The sequence below is a fragment of the Varanus komodoensis genome, unplaced genomic scaffold (assembly GCF_004798865.1).
Source record: "Varanus komodoensis strain SLA01 unplaced genomic scaffold, ASM479886v1 scaffold9, whole genome shotgun sequence".
NCBI classification, from domain to species: domain Eukaryota; kingdom Metazoa; phylum Chordata; class Lepidosauria; order Squamata; family Varanidae; genus Varanus; species Varanus komodoensis.
In genome coordinates, this window is record NW_025336598.1 from 35056242 (window position 1) to 35078866 (window position 22625).

General features: G+C 40.6%; 1 protein-coding gene across 6 annotated transcripts in view; it reads right to left on the reverse strand.

The window, feature by feature from the left end:
- Positions 1-22625, reverse strand: part of PKP4 (plakophilin 4) — a 125819-nt gene that overhangs the window by 62839 nt on the left and 40355 nt on the right. For all 6 annotated transcript variants that reach the window (XM_044417629.1, XM_044417630.1, XM_044417626.1 and 3 more), the window contains exon 3: positions 15474-15586. In XM_044417629.1, the coding sequence (XP_044273564.1) occupies positions 15474-15586 (113 nt within the window). The remainder of the gene's footprint in view (positions 1-15473; positions 15587-22625) is intronic.

Genomic DNA, 22625 nt, shown 5'->3' on the forward strand with positions numbered 1-22625 from the left:
AGGGAGATGGTGCTCATGACCCAGTTTGCCAGTTGTTGAATGGAGAGTTTATTTATTCTACCATAACAAAGAGTCTTGTCAAACAGCAGAATGATTCTGTACTGGAACAATAGAAAGCAAGGGCCCTTCAGCTGTCTAGCAAGTGGAGGGTAGATTCAATCTGGCTAGTAGAAGCAGCAAAGAAGGCTAGCTGGACGATGTCCTGGTTGAGGTGGAAGGCTGACATTATCTTGGGGAGAAAGGTTGGATTTGGGCAGAGCATGGCCTTGTCTCTGTGGAAGGTGAGGTATAGGGAGTCTATCCAGAGGGCGCACAGCTCACTGGTGTGTCTGGCCAACCTAACAGCCACTAGGAAGGCAACCCTCCATTAAAGGAAGCAGAGGCTGATCATGGCCAGTGGCCTGAAAGGCTTTTTGGTGAGGGCCTGTAGCATGAATGAGAGGCTTCATGTTGGCATGAATGGCTGGATGGTGAGGGTGAGGTTCTGGAGATCCTGCAGGAAGAAGTGGGATGAGAGACATGTTGAACACTGATGCTACTTCAATTGGTGGATGGATGGAAGAGATGGATGCCAGGTATACCTTGATGGAAGAAGCTTTCAGTTTTTGAAAGAACATCGGCAGGAAAGCGAGGATGTGCTTGATAGTGGGACGTTGTGGAACTAGGTTCTCTTGGCATGTGAAGATGGTGAAGGCAATCCATTTTGCCAGGTTTGACCTCCTCGTGGATGGTTTGAGTGCCATGTCAAGGCTGGACCTGACTTCCTGGGGCACTGTCCTTGCCATGGGCTCTATCACATGATTCACCATGACATCAGGTGTAGGGTCCCAATGTTGGATGGATGACTTGGCCCCAGTCTTGCAAGATCAAGACCTGGGTGTACAAGAGTCAGAGGAAGTTCCTGTGGCAGAACTAGAGCAGTTGGCCAAACCATGGGTGCCACCATTGGGTGATGAGAATGCAGTCTGTGCTGTCTTTCCTGATCTGTGTGAGCACCCCTGTGATCAGGGGTTAGGGAGAGGGAAATCTGGAACCACTGAAAGAGCCTCTCCTGAGAGCTGGTCCCTTGTCCTACCCTTGTTCCTCCTGGGGGCAGAAATTCAGGCATGGCATGTTGTCAGCCATGGCAAATAGAACTACTGAAGGTGTGCCTATGTGTCACAGAGATTGTGGGAAGTAGCTGTGTTCGACTGCCACCTGTGCATGCCTGAGGGCATCTACCAGGGCGCTGCTCTTGCCTACCACATGGATGGCCATGATGGTTATGTCCCTGTCAATACACCAATCCCAGATTCATCAGTGGGATGGAATGAGTTCCTCCCTGTTTGTTGATGTTGTTTGTTGCTATTTGGACATGCTATCTGTGCAAAGAGGATTGGAAGGAGATCAGGACCTGAAGAGCCTTTTTCGAGATTTGGGTTTCAGACAGTGGGTCAGGTGACTCCAGATCCGCTTTGTGAAGGCCTGTCAACATCAACAGGCTTCCACAATATGCCCCTTGTGCAGGCAGAGGAGGCAGAGGGAGTGGCCACTGAACGGAGGGAGTTTGCAGCGAGCGCAGGTCACCAACACAGTAGATGGAAAGGCAGGAGAGAACAAGGGCAAGGGCAACTTGGTGAGGATGCAAGGAGCGGAGACAGAAAGTAGGTAGAAAGTTATATTTTTAATTTTGTTTTGTAGCTAAGGAGCGAGTGAGTTCACAAAAGAGGAAGAAAGGAACATGGAAGAAAGTTAGGAAGAATGAAGGAAAAAATGAATACTAGATACTGAAGTGAGGAGAGAAGCACTTCCCAATCCAGGCATTGTGATGGTCGAAAAGGAACTGGGGTGGCCGCCTCTCTCTCACTCACTGGAACAGGAGGGGGAAGGGCTCCCTCTAATCGAATACTTCATTGTAGAAGCTTCATTGACAACAGGCTCTGTGTAGGCACAAAGCCCATCTTTGTGATGCCCATATGTGTGATGCACAGCGATCACAAAGAAGAACTGCTTCTTTCTTTTTGTCTTTTAATGCTTTGGACACAATTAACTTCTGGGTTCTGATCTGCCATTGGAAGATGAATACTGTGGAGTAAACTTGGCTGGGCAGCATGTTACATGCCTTTCCTTGAAATTCAGACTTATTTTGTAGTCTAATAGCTGCCCCTTTCTTCCTCTGCCACATAAAGCACACAGATGGAAAATATAGCTTATGTAATTCATATAAAAATGTAATAATGCAACAGCCACTTAATGAAGATAAAATAAATGGGATATGTGTGCTAAAATACATTTAGATAGATTATAACAGCTAGCTTGGGGGTTGGGATGATGGCAGGAAAAGGACATATAATAAAGAACACCTCATTAAGTTTTAGCAAATGAACAACACTTCTTAGCCAAACATGTACTTTTTAACACCAAAGACACAAGCAATTACTTCTAAAATCTACAGAAATATTTTAATAGATCTTCTTTAAAAAGAAAATATCCAAAGGGTGTATAGGCACCATTCTTCAAAAATACCTTAGTAATCACTTACATGGTATCTAGTTTACTCAATGGATAGGAAATTATGTTTATTATTCCTGCAGAATAAGAACATAAATTGATATAATTCCCTCTATTTGCAATGCTCAGGAGGAAGTGTCATTGTTATGTAGCCAAAATAGGGAGGTTATCAGCAGGTTTACATAAGTGCACCTGCTCCACCAAAAAAAATCCCTTTAAAACTACTGCGGAAGAGGAAGGACGCAAATACAGTTCATTAACGATGAAGTATGCTCAGTAATCATGAAGCACTGACTCACTCCAAACAGAAAAGCAGGTAAGAGGGATGGAATCGCCTGTCCTGGAAGCGGTAGGTAAACCCCAATGAATGATTCAATAGGCCAGTGACTGGCAAGCGAGGCTAGGTAAGAGAGAAGGTAAGGAGTGCAGAAAGGATAAGGAAAAAAATAGTAGGCGAACACAGTTATAGCTGTCTCTTTTTCTCTGTTGCCTATTGCTACATTTTATAAGAACATAACATAAAACCGTAAGAAAAGTCATGCTGTATGAAACCAATGGTTCATCCAGTCCAGCACTCCGCTCACACAATACCAAGGCACCAGCCCACAGGATACCTCAAGCAGGAGGGGTATAAGAGTTCCACCTGCCCAAGCTCATTAGCAACTGTTGAACTTCTCTCCTCCTTGTTCGTCCATCAAGAGCACTATTGAAAGATGGAAAAAAGAGACAAAAGACTGGCTTCAGATGATACAACAACCCACCCTGGATTGTAATTATACACAAGTTATGTGTGAATAAGGGACTGCTCCACCAAGACTGCTTTTCTGGGGGGGCGGGCGCTGTCACTCATGGTGGCTTGCTGTGTCATCCAAGACTGGACAACGTGACTTCCCCAGTGTGTGTGCCCCAACAGCCAGTGAACCACCCAGTGAAAGTGGCAAAAATCCTTTACTACTTTTCCCACATCCTTTGCTTTTGCTGGGTGACTGCCATTGCCAGCCACTCACAAAGTGACAAATCAACAACTGTGGATGGCTAGCAAAAGCTGCTGCCTCTCCCTGCCCTGAGTGTTCGCTGATTTTAGTTTGCAATTACATTTTACCCCTTTAAACCAGGTTTTTTTTCTTATTCTTTTTTGAGTGGGGGAAGATTGTGAAAGCTAGCTAAAGAGCCCACATTCACCATTAGAGCTGGGATGAGTTGACCCTGCGAAGTGCCCTGTGGCACCCTGGAAGGACATGTGGTTACCTGATACTTTTAACTGATTTTTTGCACCTGTGAAAGGGTGTATTCCCCCCCCCCCCGAGTTGTCCCTATGCAAACAGGACTCATTCCTGAAGTATGATGGGATCAACCTAAGTCTCACCTGGACAGTATCTAGGTGTGTACCTCCTGCTCATGTGCACATTCCAATCCATGCAGAAGGGCTGGAAATCCCTCCCCACTCCTCCCTTTCAATGACTGCATTGTGAAGGTGAAAGCAAAGGAGCTTTGCCAAGAAGAGCCTGTTTTTTGCAGGCAGCATCCCCTTCTCAGCAGGTTCTATCTCTTTTACAGTTTTGTTCCTTTGTTCAGTATCAGGAGCAATTGTTCCCCTTTGTTCCCAGCCTCTCTGAGCTCAGGAAAGGGTCAAACTGCAATGGGGACAACTCAGGAAAAAGATTTCTGAGCCTATTCATGGATGCAAAAATGTGGTGAAGAGCAAGCACAAGCAGCTCCTCCAAAGTGCCATAAAGGACACCTTGAAGAGGTAGCTCATGCCTGTTCCTTCAGGGGTAAAGAAAGCTGGCTCTTGCAACTTGCGGGGGTGGGTGGGGGAGTTAATTGGAAAGTCCCAGTGAGCCAAATGAGGATACTCATTCCTCCCTGCAGTGTCCCCTCCTGGAGGCAGAAGAGGGGAGTATCTAATTCTCTGCTGGCTTATTATGAGCACTAACACACGTCTATGGATTGTTGTGATGTCCAAAGAGGACAATGAGATATAAATAATACTGAGAACCCCAACTGTCTTGATAGACCATTTCCAGTTTATTTCAGGAAGACAGATGTGAAAACTGCTCATAGAAATCAATGAAAAAATCCAGTCTTGATGTATCTGGAACTAGTTGCCAGTATAACAAGCCCACCAAAAGGTAGCAGCTTCAAGAAGTAGCAGCAAAGAGAAACCTTCCTGCTTGAACTCCAGAGCAAATAAAGTTAATTGTACTCATGCTGCAGGCTTGGAGGTAATGGTATATGGGGAGAATGGATTATGGCAGCTCCGCAGTATGATTCACATTGAATGTTGCAAGTCAGGATCTCATTTTTTTTTATTTTTAATGATAACCATGCAGATGTTATCTAGAGGTATTAAGACTCCTATTGTAGGTTGGACTGAAGCTGAGAGAGTAGCTTGCAACCATTCTGCAGGCTTATGCATTGTTTTTGTGCCCATGCTATAGGTTGGGCTGAGAGAATAATTTATAACATTGCAGTGTAATTTGCTATTATATCTTCTTGCAAGTTAGGAAAAGGTGAAGAGAATGGCTTTCAACAGGTCTACAATGTAGCTGGTGTTAATACTGGAGATCAGAGGGGAGGCTGAAGTGCCTCTTGATTCCTAGTTTAAAATTGCCCATGCTTTTTAACTTAAATTGCCCTCTGATCTCCTTTCCAGCACTAAATCAAAAGCAGAAGCATTATAGCTCATTGATTCGCATGCAGACTGGTTGAATTTTTAAATGTTCAAAAACTAAAAGGCAACAACTGCACACAGAGTTGGAAACCTATCTTTGATGTTAATTTTTGTTTTTCTCGGCTCCAGAAATAAGGTTAGGCAACACTCTTACACCAGAGATATACTGCAACATTTTGTTGCACGGACTTAGCTGCTTTTCACTGTTTTGCCAGGAGTTGCTAACAACATAATGAATAAAATGATCCCACTGTCTGCTACTAGAGGGAGTATATAGCTGTCAGGACTAACAGTCAATGACAGCCTTCTCCTCCATGAATCTGTCTAATCCCCTTTAGAAGCTGTCTAAATTGCTGTCCAATGCTACATCTTATGGAAGCTGTTGTTGTGTTTGGACCTTTTATTAGATTGTACCATATTAAAAGGTTTAGAAAAAGGTAGGGGATATAAGCGATCTATTTCTACCCACTTCTGTTATTAAACGAAAGTCTGTTGTGCTGACAGTACTTTTCTATGCCTTCAAGGTTTACCCAGAAACCCCAGACTTTGTACTTACAGCTACCTATGGGTCAGGAGACTTTTATGTCTTTCAGGACTATTGATTGCCTAGCAGAGCATCTGAATGTGGTGTTCCCAAAACAGTTACTTGTTTGTTATTAATACTGAAATATTTGCATAGATGAGAATCCCTATTTCTGCTTTCCCTCAACCTTCCACCCATTAACCTCCACCTTCTTCCATGGAATCAAAATATAAGATCTAATTTATCAGAAATATGCATCAAAACAACTCTGAACTACAGTCAAAATCCACACAAGCAACATCTGCTGATCCAAAGTGCATTCAGGTAATGCACAGTTCCTGAGAATTCACCCTAAACATTTATGCAGTTCCTGCTGAAACTTCAGGAGTATATAACATGCTATTCATAGATTTGTTGAAGAAGAAAATCTGGGGATGGAACACTGTCTACCTCCCAATAATGCACTAAAGCATGCAATTCAGCAGGACAAAAATAGTCAAGTTGATGGTGCACCTAGACCCAACACACCAAAGAATAGTGGCACTCTGTGCCATTCCTTCAAGCTTTCAGTTAACATGCATGATGGCAGCTTTCTTCCTACTATGGCCCCACAGAGCTTTTACTGCTCAGATAAAATGCTACTGCCAATGCATATGTAGACTGTTGGGGCATTCAGTTATAGAAACTTTTTAAATACTCAGTTTATTGAGTGTGATATTTCCCTGACCTATTAGATAAGTTCTATACTTCACCAGTAAAACAGAACATCACGTTTATTTATATTGTGTACCAGGAATGGTCTGTAACAAATAACAAAGAAATAAACCACCCTAATATTTCAAAGCTATACAGCTGAAAACTGAAATCTCCATCATAAGGCCACAGTATTAGATTGTTGCAGCCAGCTGAACACTGCACTTTAGTAAGAATGCTGGGTGAATTACCTAAAGCGTAAATGCTCTACAGGAGATTTAGATATACATTTTTAATTCCAGCTGGTGGGGACCATTACAATTTGGATTTTTACATCCCAGAGGAAATTGACTTGTGGCATAAAATGTTTGTGAACAGAATGGCAATGAGTAGAAGTAATTAAAAATGGCTGCTTCTAGAGCTCTGCTTCAGTGAACTGTTCCAAATAAACTGCACTTTTGGAGAGATACTTCTTCAGCATTCACTGGCTGGAACTGGCTGACTATTTACTGTACACTTACTTATTTTCTGTTTTAAAGTAAGCACAATTAGAGGCTTCAAAAAACCAAGGCTTTGTAAATCCATTTGTAAGCAACATATTTGGTATATTTAAAATGAAGACAACTCTTTCCCAATATTAGTTAAGAACATCTTACTAAGACATAAATGGGTTTAGTACCTAGCCTGTGTGTATGAATCCAGCCTTCCAATAAAATTTGGGAAGTTTATGGGGAGACCCAGCCTTGAATTCAGAAAAAATGAATAGTTTGTAATTGTAGCTTTTCATGTAATCATCTTACTCACTATTTATTTATTTATTTATTTATTTATGGATTTATATCCTGCCTTTTTCCTACAAAGGGCTCAAGGCAGCTTACATCATTCTCCTCCTCCATCCTATGCCCGCAACAACAACCCTGTGAGGTAGGTTGGGCTGAGAGACTGTGACTGGCTCCATGGCTGAGTGGGGACTAGAACCCAGTTCGTCTGAGTCCCAGTCCCATGATCTTAACCACTACACCACACTGGCTCTTGCCAGTGTACAGATCATCATTTGAAACATTCTAGAGCTGCGCTATTTTTGGTGGGAATTCTCCTTTGCACCAAAGAGTAGCCCTATCATTCCCACTCATTCCCTAGTCTGCCACAACAGTAGGACCAAAGATCAGCAGGGAATCCAAAGTGAGGAGGAGGGGGAGTTGTGTTGGTACACAGATGAGCACTCCTCTTTGTGACTCATATAATTTAGCGCAGGAGTGGGGTTATCAGACCAAGAAAGGGGAGAGGGTCACCTGGCGAAAAGCTGCACCTGTCTTTCCCCTAGTGTCAAGTCTATATATAGTGCCAGAGGAACATGGCTTGTCAAACCTAACAAAAGTTGGGAATAAGAAAATCCTTTTTAAAAAGAAACAGGAATCACCACAACTTGAGTGGAATGGCTACATACTCCTGTGGATGGACAGAGATGAACAAGCTAGCAACAAGCTGGTGGCTCAATTCCACTTCATAAACCTCCACAATGACACAAGCTGTCTGTGGCACAGCCTGTTGTGGCAGACAAAGAATCAGGCAGATCTGCAAAAAACTACAGTTCCGCTGTTATAAAAGCCCAAACCATGATGAATTCAGAGGAGGGCATCCCCGACTCTGGGGCCCAATGTAGCTTTCAGAAGATTAAACACCCTCCATGGGCTTCACCCTGTGAGAGCAGGTGGTACAAGGAAGAATCCTCATGCTTTTTCTGCTTACAGCTCTGAAAGAAGCCGGGGATTCTCTTTGCCACTTTCAACACCAGTCACATTCCAATTAGAACGTGAGCTGTACAGGAATCAGGCAGGCTTTGCGAAAGTTAGTTTCTACAAGTCCCAATTAGGGAGCAACCTGCACAGGAAGTAGTTGTCCCAACTTAGTTGGGGCTTGCTCTTTCTTTCCACACCCCTTGCACCCCTTCCACACCCACACCCCTTCAGAAGCCAACTTCTGAAAGCCCCAGTCAATTTGGGCTCCTTCTGCATCACTTAAGTCTTTTTTTTTTTAAGGGTCATCTCCGAGTGACGTTGGAATGGCCTGCTTAGATTGCAGCTTCTGAGGCTCATCCAAAGCATGTGCTGCAGTTGAAGGTGCTTTGGACTCATACAGAACTACCACACTCGTATACTGACATAGAAGGCAAACATCCTGGACTGAAGCTAAGAAGCCACTTGACAAAAGGCTCTAACTTGGACAGAGTGGGCCCAGACAGGTAGAACTCTGATGTTATTGAGGATATTGAAAGGGCCAGACTCAAGCAAACTATGAGGAAGTAGTATGGAAAGGTCAATTTTGAGTTGCTGTATTGGCAGGCTTCAAAGCTTGCTCCCTCAGGATTGCTCTTAAATGAGATGACCTTTTTCTCCCAGCCTGCTTCACAAAGCCTTAACAGTGAGAGCAGGAATTGGCCAAATAGCCTTCTCTCAGGTAAACACTGGGACTGGTTGTCTGTATGGGAAAGCTTCCCTGTACTACCTGTAAACTTCCTGAACAGCATCTTCAAGAGTATAATCTTCTAGGCACATCATAACAAAACATTCACTGGGAAAATTAAATAACAAATGGAAAAATCAGACTGAATACAACAAAGGAAAAATCACAAAGAAAAAAGTAAAAAAGTTCAGCAAGCTCCAAAGAGCAATTTAAAGAGCTATAAAATATTTTAACAATGCTATGGCGGACAAAAAGGAACAGAGAAAAGGCAGCAAAGCTATACCACTGAGTAAGTGTAGCATGTGTGTGTGGAACTGTTTCGCCCCAGAATGCTCTGTACAATATTCTGTGCAGGTACAAACCAATTTGTGTAAACACAAGGAGACCAAGGGGCAGGGTAAACACTTCATTAGAACTTGCTCCACCTATATTATTTCAAACTCTTTATAATGTGCAAACGATCAGTCACTTCCTGTTGTATTCAGCAGATGTGGTGATGGCTACTGGCTCAGAAAGCTTCAGAAGATTAGGTAAGTTTGTGTAGATGAGTATAAGTTACAAGAACTATAAATGGAACTTTTATGTTGAATGGCCTTCCAAAAGTAGTTCACCTGGCACCATCTTTACAATCTTTTCAGCACCAGGTGAAAACAATTCTCTTCTCCATACATTTTAATAACTGATTTTATTTATACCTTTAATACATTTTAACTTATTGATATCTGTCCTCAGCTGCGTAATTCTGTTTTATTGTAGGTTGTTTTTATAATTGTTATTTTATGAAATACTGTTATTTTATGTAATCCTCTTGGAGAGCCCTCAGTTGGATAAATAAATAAATAATGAATACTGGTTAAAGGAGAATGGTTGGGCTTCCTAGCTAGCATTTGGTTCCCACTACTGCAGGAGGAATGGGAGACAAAATTACTTTCATTGCTCTTCCTGCTCTCAAGAATAAAAAGTTAAGCAAGCATGCTTTAATTTTACCTTTGAATATTTCAGGTCAAATACTTCTCTGTATTTGGACAAAAGATAACTTGGGATACTTTTAGCGTTGTTGTTTATTAAATACAAGTAAAATGAACATACTAAGTTAGTTTACTCTTTAGCAAGCTCTCCTCAACCAGCACAACAAATAGTCAAGAATGCTGGAAATTTAGGTTCAGAGTAGATGGAGGGCACCTGTTAGTGAAAGGCAGCTCTAGTGCATCAGAAAATGTTCTAGTTCAAACTGAAACATTTCCAACACAAGTGTCCCTATGCTATTAATTTAATTAATTTGGGGGAGCAAAAATATCTGTGTGGTTACAAAATGAGGATGATGCAGGAAAAGTAGGCATTGGTTCACAAGTGACAGTTGATCAACATGCTTATAGTCTCTATTCCATTCATTGCAACCCTCTGCCAATTCCTCTGAAACTCATAGAGGGATTTGAGGGGGACTTTCTCACTTGTGTAGAGGTTCAAGGAAGACAACAATTCTGCTCTGCTTTCATTTCCTCCATAACCCCCTGCTGAGTGAGAGGCAGGGGAAGATATTGTCAGGGTCTGGGGCCAGGATATGGGTGGCTAGAGACAAGATAAGACATGGCACTACATCCAGAGGTTCCAAGGCAACAGAACTTCAAGAGAGACAGGCTCCAAAATGTAAGATTTAAGAGAAAGTCCAGATCATTGTCAGGGTACAGGCTGAGGTCAGGAACTGGAAGAATGCATGAGGGCAGAACAAGAACATGGTCAGGAACGACCCAAGGGTTAAGAATCAGGGGAACAAACAGGTGCAAGTACCTTGGACAGGACAACAGGGCAGGAGATTCAGTAAGGCAGGATACATGGCATGGTAGGGGACATGGCACAGCAGGATATACGACAAGATGCAGGAGACAACAGGAACCGGATGCAGCAAGTGTCACACAAGATGAATAGCTGAACCACAGCTAGCAGACAAACTTGTGTTGCTGAAGCAATACAACAAGGTAGGATACACAGCAAGGTGGGATACAAATGGCAAGGCAAGGCAAGAAGCAGGAAAGGTCAAGCGGGATGCAGCACAGCTGTGCTGCTGTGGCAACATGGCAAAGCAGGTGACAGGAGCAGCACTAGAGCTAACAGCATTGCTGAGGCCAGTTCTGGAGGAAAGAGCTTGCACTTACATAGCTTTCCCCACAGTATTCCCACCTGGCACTTGCAAATATGGTGGTGGTTGCTTTGGTTTTGGCCACCAGAGCAGCCCAGATTCGGACTGATATGAGTTGTTGATTGTCCTTGCAAATGAGTCAGCTGCTGTTGACACGCCAGATCCTGGGCACTTGCTGAATTGCCAGAATATGTGAGTGATGCAGGTATGAGAAAAAGGCTGTCAGTATCCCTTGTGGAGAGCATACGAAACACCACAAGTTATAACCAAGTTTTAGCATGTTATCTAGCTCTACGATCACATTTACTCAGACATGCATTTAATAATACAAATAAAAATCTAACAATAATTCAGTAGGATTATTGCTGATGGTGACCAAGAATAGTAAGATAGCCAAGCCCTTGGATACAGCTATTGCTTCTTTGCCAGCACTTCTTTAACTCAGTGGCAGAGAATTAGAGGCTTGAGTGACTGCAACAAAGGTATGAGGCAAATGATTGAGCCTTAAGATTAGCCTTTTCAGAAGCAATGTTTTAAGTCTAGTTTGTGAACAACAATGGATTCATCTGTTCTTCACTGAACTTAAATATGCTTTTTAAAACCTGTGTAAACTACATAGATGCAAACACTGTTTGTGTAACAGTAGCATAAAATGCCGTTTAGAATGTCTATTCACACTCAGAAAACCAATTGTTACTATCATTTGATATTTTAAAAAAATACCAGACAATGCAAAACTGAAATATGCAACACCATTACACTGAATATATCTTTGATCACAAATAACTTAAACATGGACTTCATTGAAGTAATACAAGTATTTCTGCACCGAACAGCTAAATCTCTAAGCACTGAGTAACACTGGCAGCTCTGTAGGAGGTAGACTAAACTCAACCACTGCAACTGTATGGACACTTACATACAAAGACATGTTTCTACATATCAGTCAGCCAAAGTTTTACAAGATTGTAGGATGGTTTGCAGTGCTGTTTGCTTAGTTTATGAAGCATACCATGAGAAGCCATGGTTTGATTGCATTGTGGTGTCACAGTTAGCTTCAAATTACTACTGGGAGTAGGCAGAATATATTTTTAATGTCACAGGTTGCAAAGTCACTTCAGTCCTTGTAGGCCCCACATACCCTTCTAATCAGTACAGGCTTTACAAACTAAGTAGAGTGACTCTTTTATATACATAAACTTTGTTTATTGACTTATTTAACTTTATTCTGCCCAATACCTAAAACTCTGAGTGGCTTACAACAGCACATAAAATGCAGTAAAAATGCAGTAAAATACAAGTAACAATAAAAACCCTCATTACAATATTTAAAAGCCAAACTTCGAAATGCGTTCAAACAACTGTGATACCTAGCACAAATTAAAACAAGATCTGTTAAGCAATATTGAGTTTGGACTTCCAGAAAAACTACTACTTTGCCATGCCTAGAAGACAACTGCTACTGCAGTTTCTAATGTGACTGTCCCAGTGACATGGTTGCAGCATGCAGGGGTGGACAACCTGTGGCCTCCAAACATTAAGGCCTTCAAGTTCCATCATTCCTCATCATTGGCAATCCTGGCTATGGCTGGGGCAAGCTCTAGGTCACAAAGGCCACAAGTTGCCCACTGCTGAGCTAGGTATTGTAAAGTAACTTTAAAGAAGCACCAATAGGTTTACCTGGTGCAACAGGGTTTTGAAAATCCTTTAAAAAAGGCCCACCCAGCAAGTAGAATGCCATTCTGCTGCAGAATCTGCAGAGCGGATTCAAGATCCACTGATTTGAAACCATTATGGATGTTCTCAAACATCCCTAGAGACTGTGGATTTGATGGTGTAAAACCAATACGTAGTAGATACTAGGGTTCAAATGGTCTTTTGCCTCCTATAGGGCACAAATAACCTTCAAGCGCTTTTAGGTCTTTTGATTCTATAATTATTTTAAAATGCTTTTAACACAATTATATCAGTCCTTTCCCATAAATGTTGCTTAAGGTGGTTTATATAAATCAGTTAACATATAATTATTGAAATTCAGAAAACCTGCAATCAAAACAGCATAAAGCGAGCAGCAAAAATAACTGGAGAGAACATTCCCTAGAACTGGCACTAGCACTATAAATGAAAAAATCCTTTCTGTGCCTGACCTGCCTAAAGCCAGGACCAAACTTACCAGCTAAAGCCGATGTATATATGCATAGGAATCCTTCTATACATAGGAATCCTTTTCAACGAATAAAAGCAATGCATGTCCCTTCAAAAATCTGTATCTTCTGTCCCTGAAGCAACCCGAAGCTGCTGCCAAGAATTAGCTCAAACTACTTCTCATACTTATTGGCAAATGCCTCATCAATATTATTGATTTGGAATCAAAGAGGAAGTTGTTCTTGGCGCATGTTTTAAGGCCAAGAGACTTGGCCTCTTCAGAGGGGAAGGAGGAGCAGCTTTGGGAAGTGGGGTGTCCACTTTTTGTGACAGGACATGGGGGTTGGTTTATGTCAAAGATGCCCTCTCCAGGTGTTCAGTGGACCCTGGGAATAGCCACAGTCTGCAACTGTCAAAAGGGGGCATGGAAAAGGAACCAAATGAGCCTGGTACAGTCCTTGCCTGTATGACATGGTTTTGTGAGAGAAGGGCTAGCAAAATAGAGGGGCAGCATACAGCAAAGAGGCTGGCCCATCTCCAGAAGGCCCTCTTAGAGGGGTGGGGGCCCAGGGGTAATCAAAAATGTGGTTCTTGGAGATAGTTTCTAGTTTGGATTCAACAAACCGCTCTATGCATGCTCAGAGACTTTCTTTGCTGATTATGCTTTGCTGGATTACTTTGGCGAATAAGGAGCTTTTCCAATGAATGTTCTGTTGTTTTGAAAGGGGGAAGGAGTAAACCTAGCTCTCAACTTTATTTATACAATATACGATGACCATAAAGTAATAGCTTGATATAATAGTTTAGCAAAAATTGTCCTTTCCCTACTCATGTAGAATCCAGGCAGCACACAGAGGATATTTCTTCTCTTGCAGAATGAACTGGACACTTACATAATAGTCCCATATACAAAACTAAATTAGAACTGCCTCGTTGGATCAAACCAGAAGACAATCTATCCCTGTACTGTGATTCTAACACTGGTAAGCCAGATGCTCACAAGCAGGGCACGTTGAAAATATGCATATACTGGCAGATGATGAGAACGATTCAATGGTGCTGGACATTTATTTTGTTTGATCTTCAAATTAGACTTAATAGACCATATTTCTTTTCCTACTGAATATGATATATACAGCACATGGCTAACCTACTGAAGAGAATGAAAGGGAATATAAAGTAAAACTGATCTGTACAACTGAAAGCACAAACATGATTATTTTTAAGCTATTTATGTTTTTGAGGGATCATTTATCCATAAAAACAATTCAAATATTTTAGTTGTTAAAAAGTGTGATCCTGAATCAGTAGACACCAGTTGCTTACTTACAACAAATAATTCTTCAAAATTCATTTTCAAAGTAGCATCATACTGTATATTGAGTATTTTCAGGTCTCTCTCAATTCTACTCTATCTTTTTAATACTATAGCTTGCACATCCATATTATGCCAATTCTTCACCAATTACATTGACCATCAGTTGGGGCCGAGGCCCAATTTTAAAGTGCTTGTTTTGACATATGAAGCCCTAAATGGCCTGCTTCCATATGTTCCTATCTGATCAGTAAGATCAGCTTCAGAGGTCCTTCTCAGGGAGCAGCCACCCAAAGATGTGAGGGGGCTGGCAAAATGGAGAAGGGCCTTCTCAGTGGTTGAACCCCATTAATGAAATATGCTCCCTAGAGAAGTATGTCTGGCATCCTCATTGTTATCTTTCTGGAGCCAGCAAATATGTTATTTACCAGACATTTTAAAAACTGTTGAATGACTATATTTTAGACATTTTAATGATTGTTATCTTTGCTGTGCCTGAGGTGATTTTACTGACTGTTGTAGTTGTCTGTTAGATGGTATTGGAATTTTACAGTATTTTATTGTATGCTTTTGTTGTATGAATTTTATGGCTGTTTTATTCATTTTGGATTGTACACTGCCCAGAGGGCCCTGAAGGGCTATGGGAGCAGTACAAAATGAAATAAACAAACGCACAAGCTTTTTGATAAAATGCATTTTTACAGGCCTTCACCGCATCCTCAGTCTTATGCTGATTTCAGATTTAAGAAGGCTGCAGCAATGGCATCAGCAGGAGATACACACAGGCTGTGTAACATTATTAATAAGTCAATGGTCCTCTGCAGTCAAATGTACTTTTGCCTTGTGCTAGGTATGTGCACAACGAATCAAGGAACCACAAGTTCTATAGAGCTAAATCTATGAATTCCAAAGAGCTATTTCTAAGCATCAAATCAGTAGTGAATCACTGCTGAATTCATAAAGTGTGATGAAATCAAGGTTTATTACAAATACTTTGTTGACAATCTTTAAAGACAAACACTAGGAAATATACCTTGTGCTTGCAATGCTCGGTGATTCTGCTCCAAGCCTGCACCTTTCTAATTGACTGGCAACAATTTGCCTTTCCACCTCAAGTTCTCTGGTGAGCCTTTGAAACTGGAGCTCCTGTAATTCAAAAAGAATGTTTTAAGATGCATTAAAGAGGCACTACATTTAAGGGAAAAAAACTATTGGGCATCTCATAGCAAATATTCTACAAAAGTGAACTGCAAATAATAAAACATATACACACCAGGTAAATTCAGGTCAAATATGGAAGCAAAATAACTTTTTCATGCATCTGTATCACTAATACATCCAATACTTATTCATAAACAAGGCCAGACTGTTTTGCTTATCATTTTTTTAAAAGTGCTCAAACATTAGCTAACATAGCTTGAGGATATTTTCTTAACTGGAATACATTGTCTAGTAGGGTTACATTATATCTGTATACATAGAAAGCTATTTTATTTATTGCTTTTACAGTTTGTTCTTTAAGCTCATTGACCTGAAGTGGGGAAAATGGCTGCCATCAACAGCTAAAAAATTCTGAAATCAGGAGTAATCTGATTATCAGAATATTTTAGTGTGACAGGTGAATCTCATAGAATTAGAATACTTTGACCACTGCAGTAGCATGTGCTTTCCCTGTAATGTTATGGTAACCTGGACTGGTTTTGATATTATCTCTCTTTTTCTGTTTTCATAACATTTGAGTAATTCACAGCTAAATTTGTGAACTACCACCTCTGTACAGCATCAAGCAAAATTTGATAAACTGGACATTTCCTCAGTCTGTCACTATACCATGCTGGCTCTCACTGTAGCATTACTATATGTTAAAGAGTCCTTTTCCTATTTTTTTCCCCTGTCCATGGTATCAGTCTGTTGCCTTATTTTGATTGGCAGAGTTTTTTTCCAGACATATGTTGCTGGCATTTGTGAGAACTGGGAAACCAAGAATGGACTAGGCTTTCCGAAGAGGATCTGATAAATGAACCCTAAAAGAGACAGGATAGTGTGTAACACTTTAATACCTGTGTGAGGTCAGTGTAGGTTAAGATGTGCTCTTGTTTATCTTTTCAGTCCCTTTCTAGTTTGTTACAAGTTCTATCAGAAGTTAATCAGTGTCTTACTCCAAACACATACAAGGGGACCCAAAAGAAATCAGAATTTTATAATTTAAAATGTGTATTTTAGGTTTTAGAAATGGAATTTCCTTCAAATTTCTGTCCTTTTGATGCAATGCACTGGTCTAAACGTGTTTTCCACTTTTCAAAACAGTCCTGACCTCTTGCAAAGTGATGCCTTTTAATACCGCCGTCATTTTTTCTTCACCTTTCCACATCCACTAACATTTTCCTTTGAGGAGTTTTTTCATTTGGAGGAATAAAAAGAAGTTGCACAGAGCGAGATCGGGTAAATACAAGTCAGGTGGATAAGCTGGGTCATGGTATTTTTGGTTAAAAATTGTTTCACACTCAAGGCTTTGTGAGCTGGCATGTTGTTGTGGTGAAGCCACTACTCCCCACTTTGCCACAACTCGGGGCATTTTCGTCTCACCGCATCACACAAACCTTTCACCACAACTTCACTCGATGACACCAGTTGGCAGACTGATGCAGATGAGTCCCTACAAGAGGAATCTAGTGGCGAAAGCATGTACTACAATGGGCTCACCCACCAGAGAACAATTTGGGTTCCCCCCTCATATGCACAGGCAAGTTTGAAAACATACCCAGTTTTCCTTATTATCCTACAGGTTCTTTACATTTTGTCAATTCCTCTTTTCTTTAACATGTAATAGCCATAAAATTTAAAGAATCCAACACATTTGATTTCCAGATTTCTAGATAGTTAATTGGTTTCTAGGAACATTTTATCTATTTGGCTCTATACTAGCCCTGTACCAACCTTTAAAAAAAATTAGATATTTATAGCAGCCAGAATCAACGACTTCCACCTACACTCAGAAAATTCACAAGCACACTCATACAACCTCAGTGTTGTAGGGTAACTTTACTTTCGCATGACAGTGAAATTATTTTACTCCAGCCTTCCAAAAGAAGGAAAGTTACTGTAAATGGCTCAATTAATCTTCCAATAGACACCACAGAATATGATAAAATGATGCTGAATATATCATTTGTATTGCAGATTTTAGGGTTCCAAACACAAATCAGGAATTTCCACACAATTTTCAAGTGTCTTTATTTAAGGCTGCAAGCCAAAGATGTTTTTTCTGTATATTGCTTCCCTGGTCTTCTAAAGCAGTAGTTTTCAACCACTGGTCCATGGACTGGCTCTGGTCTGCAGGAGATTTCCTGCTGATCTATGGAGAGGCTGCATCCCACTTACCGTGGACTGGCACAGGGGCTGGCTGTGCTCCACCACTTCTTCCTCAGTTGGCATCATGTTCACAGGGGGTGTGCAGGTGTCACAGGGGGCAGGGAGGGGAGAGATAGCTTGGTGGGAGCCAGCTGGGAGCCAAGCCATGCTGATTTCAGTATTTTGTTCCTTTGTTGGCATTTTTTGTTATTCGGTTTCTGGTTGTTTTGGAGTTTTTTTTTTCTTTTTTTGGTATTGTGTTTGGAAACTAATTCACAGAATACTGTGTTATGTATATGGTGCTTTCTGTTTTTGCTTCAGTGGTCCCTGAGGTGGTTTTCCTGTTTTTGTCAGTCCCCAGCTGTGGAAAGGTTGAAAACCACTGTTCAAACATAATTACTGTGTTTACAGTATTATTAGTTTCAGCGTATTCTTTTAATGGTCACTGAAACAGGTAACTAGAAAAAGGAGACCAATAAAAGTGGCTAATTTGTGTCAGAAAGCAAAGCAGCTTTATTTTACAGGGCTACTGCTTACATAATTCCTAAGGATAACAACATCCACCACTTCTTGAAGACTTAAGACTAAAATTAGCTTTGTTTTCATGGCAATTTTTCCTTTGACTGCTGTGCCTCCATTATCCTAACGCATCCACAACACACTGTGTATTATATATTTATATGCACAGGTTCACATCTATCACCATGGCAGGAAACTTGATTATAAGAATGTGCACACCGCAGTAAGGACAGATTGCCCTCTATTAGCCTGTGCAAACGAATGAAGAGACTCCATTAGCTGCCTAAGTTCCTCAACTTTTCTATGGGAACACACTGTTTTAGAATTGTGAGGGCAAAAGACAAAGAATATAACATACTATGGAAAATGCAAACATGAATGATTAATAACAATTCTAGTGATAAACTTGTATGCACAGAAGCAATTTAAATCCAGAATCTGTTCAAAAAGCTGCTACAAGGTGTAATGGTTAGCTGGATACTATTCAAAGAAGAAATGATCAAAGCAAAACTCTGTGGTGAATTAGTGTAACTATTACATCTCATGGACACAGAAGGAAAAGGGAAGGCCAACTACCAGAATATTCCTATTAATCGCAACCCTAGGGCTAATTAGAAGTATAAATGCAAATTGATAACAATGAATGTTTAAATCCTGCTTAAGCACAATTACAACAATATTAGGTTGGATATTGCTTGTTGCAGTATAGTAAGAGAAACATTTGCAGGTCAAGTTTGTATCATTTCTGAATAGACAATACTAATCTCCCACCTTTTGAAACATGATACTTCTGTGTAATCAATCATACATTGGCCATGTTCAGGCTTATTAAGGTGATACATATGTGTGCCTTTAGTTATGCATGTTGACCCTTCCTGGAAGTCTGCAGGTTGGGAGATTTTTATTATCAGTGTTTGAAGAAGTCAGGATCTTAAAACCATGGTTTGAATTTGATTTAAGAGATACTCTGCACTGAAGCTGAAATTCATGATTTCTGGGTAGAGATGAAAATGAGAGGAGTTCTTGGTTTAAACAAATCCACCCTAGTCACAATTCAGCAATATTTTGAATTAAGCCTTGTTACCTGTGCTATACTGCATTTTGCAACCCTAACCCTTTTAATGGATTTAAATCAAATCAATTTAAATCACTAGTTAATAAGACTAGATTTAAATTATGGTTTTCTACATAATTTATACACATGCCTGTCTTACCCATAGGCAGGGGAATTTCATTTTTCCCCTCCAGGGAAATAAGAATGTGAGAAACCTCAGGCTATACACAAAAGGGCCAAAGACTTGTGAAGTATTCTGCTCAAAAACTTCTCTTTCGTTTTCACTGCTTGCCCCTCCCTCCTCACACTTAGTTTCTTGTATAGAACTATTCTACTCCCAACAATCTTCTATTCATTGAAGTTTTTGAAACGTAGCATTTACGAGGTAAGGAGTTGATTCTGCGTATACAGATTCACAAAGAAACAATGGGATTAATTTATTTTATTATTTATTTATTAAAACATTTCTATGCCGCCCCTTGCCGAAGCCTCAGGGCGGCTCACAACATAATAAAATACACAATAAATTGAAACAATAACAATTAAAATATATACATTGGAAGAAAATGTCTTGTTTATGTTATAACATTGTTGCTGTGAAGAGGCATGTAATATGTGCAGACACAAAATTCAAAATCAAGTATCTCTGATAATCTTCTAGATAGAAAAATCTCCCAATAATCTTACAGAAACCTCTGGAAGAGCATGGCATTGTGAATGGATTAACAGAATTCATTTACTAAAAAATTTAAACATTGCATGAATAGAGAGCCTCAGACTACATAATTAAAAAACTAATCCTTATTTCATGATGAATAACATTTGGATTATAATGCATTTTAAATAGAAAACTATATTCTTCCTGAAAAAGCATTTTATTTTTAAAAAAATCCAATTTAAATAAAAAATCCGATTAAATAAAATGATTTTTTAAATTTTAAATCATTTATTTTTATCCACTAAGTAAACAACAAATATCCCAAGGTTCCCCTGCTTCTGAAAAACAACCAAATAGTGACAGTATGCATATGAAGGCAGCCTTTGGGCAAATGCCTTGCATTATACTAGGAACTCAATCCAACAACATATGAACAAGTGCTGCCTTTGATTAATTATGGCAAGCTTTAACCCCTCCCCCTCAAAAATGTTAGGGTGAGAGGAGGAAGTTATTTCATATTACAATTAAATACAAAGTCACTATCTGCTACAACTTTATCTGTATCTATACTGAAAGAATGTATATTTCTGTAAGAATACCTGTGTTGTATAAATTTTCCCTTGCCATTCAATTAATTCATTCTATTAACACATAATCTCCTTCATGGATCACTGCTTTGTCGTGGCGAAGGGGCTTGCGTAGCTCAATGAAGCTATGCGCTATGCCGTGCAGGACCACCCAAGACGGACAGGTCATAGCAGAGAGCTCTGACAAAACGTGATCCACTGGAGAAGGAAATGGCAACCCACTCCAGTATCTTTGCCATGAAAACCCCACGGACAGTACCAAAAGGCAAAAAGATATGACTCCGGAAGATGAGCCCCTCAGGTCGGAGGGTGTTCAATATGCTACTGGAGAAGAGCGAAGGGCTAGTACTATTAGCACCAGAAAGAATGAAGCAACTGGGTCAAAGCCGAAAGGAAACTCAGTTGCAGATGTATCTGGTGGTGAAAGGAGAGTCCGATGCTGTAAAGATCTATACCCCATAGGAACCTGGAATGTAAGATCCATGAATCAAGGCAAGCTGGATGTGGTCAAAGAGATGACAAGACTGAACATCAACATCTTAGGAATCAGTGAACTAAAATGAACAGGAATGGGTGAATTTAATTCAGATGACCATCAGATACACTACTGCGGGCAAGAATCCCTCAGAAGAAATGGAGTAGCCTTCATAGTCAATAAAAGAGTAGGAAAAGCAGTACTGGGATACAATCTCCAAAATGACAGAATGATTGCAGTTCGAATCCAAGGCAAACCATTCAACATCACAGTAGACCAAGTCTATGCCCCAACCACTGGTGCTGAAGAGGCTGAAGTTGACCTGTTCTATAAAGGCCTACAACACCTTCTAGAATTAACATCAAAAAATGTTTAACACCCTTTTCATCATGCGGGATTGGAATGCTAAAGTAGGAAGCCAAAAGATAACTGGAATAACAGGCAGGTTTGGCCTTGGAGTACAAAATGAAGCAGGGCACAGGCTGGTAGAATTTTGTCAAGAGAATACAATGGCCGTAGCAAACACTCTTTTCCAACAACCCAAGAGACGACTCTACACATGAGCATCACCAGACGGTCAACACAGAAATCAGACTGACTATGTGCTCTGCAGCCAAAGATGAAGAAGCTCTGTACAGTCAGTAAAAACTAGACCAGGAGCCGACTGTGGCTCAGATCATGAGCGTCTCGTTGCAAAATTTAGGCTTAAATTGAAGAAAGTAGGGAAAAGCACTAGGCCACTCAGGTATGACCTAAATCATGAATACACAGTAGAGGTGACAAATAGATTTAAGGAATTTGATCTGATAGACAGAGTGCCTGAAGAACTATGGATGGAGGTTTGCAACATTGTACAGGAGGTAGCAACTAAAACCATCAAAGAAAAAGAAATGCAAGAAAGCAAAATGGCTGTCTGAGGAAGCTTTACAAATAGCTGAGGAAAGAAGGGAAGCGAAAAGCAAGGGAGAAAGGGAAAGATACACCCAATTGAATGCAGAATTCCAGAAAATAGCTAGAAGAGGTAAGAATGCCTTCTTAAATGAACAGTGCAAAGAAATATAAGAAAACAATAGAATAGGGAGGACCAGAGATCTCTTCAAGAAAATTGGAGATATGAAGGGAACGTTTCATGCAAAGATGGGCATGATAAAGGACCAAAATGGCAGGGACCTAACAGAGGCAGAAAAGATTGAGAAGAGATGGCAAGATTGCACAGAAGAACTATACAAGAAAGAGTTTAATGTCCCTGATAACCACGATGGGGTGGTCACTGACCTCGAGCCAGACATCCTGGAATGTGAAGCCAAATGGGCCTTAGGAAGTCTGAGCAACAACAAAGCTAGTGGAGGTGACAGTATTCCAGCTGAGCTATTCAAAATCTTAAAAGACGATGCAGTAAAAGTGCTACACTCAATATGCCAGCAAATTTGGAAAACTCAACAATGGCCACAGGATTGGAAAAGGTCAGTTTACATTCCCATCCCAAAGAAGGGCAATGCCAAAGAATGTTCAAACTATCGCACCATTGCACTCATTTCACA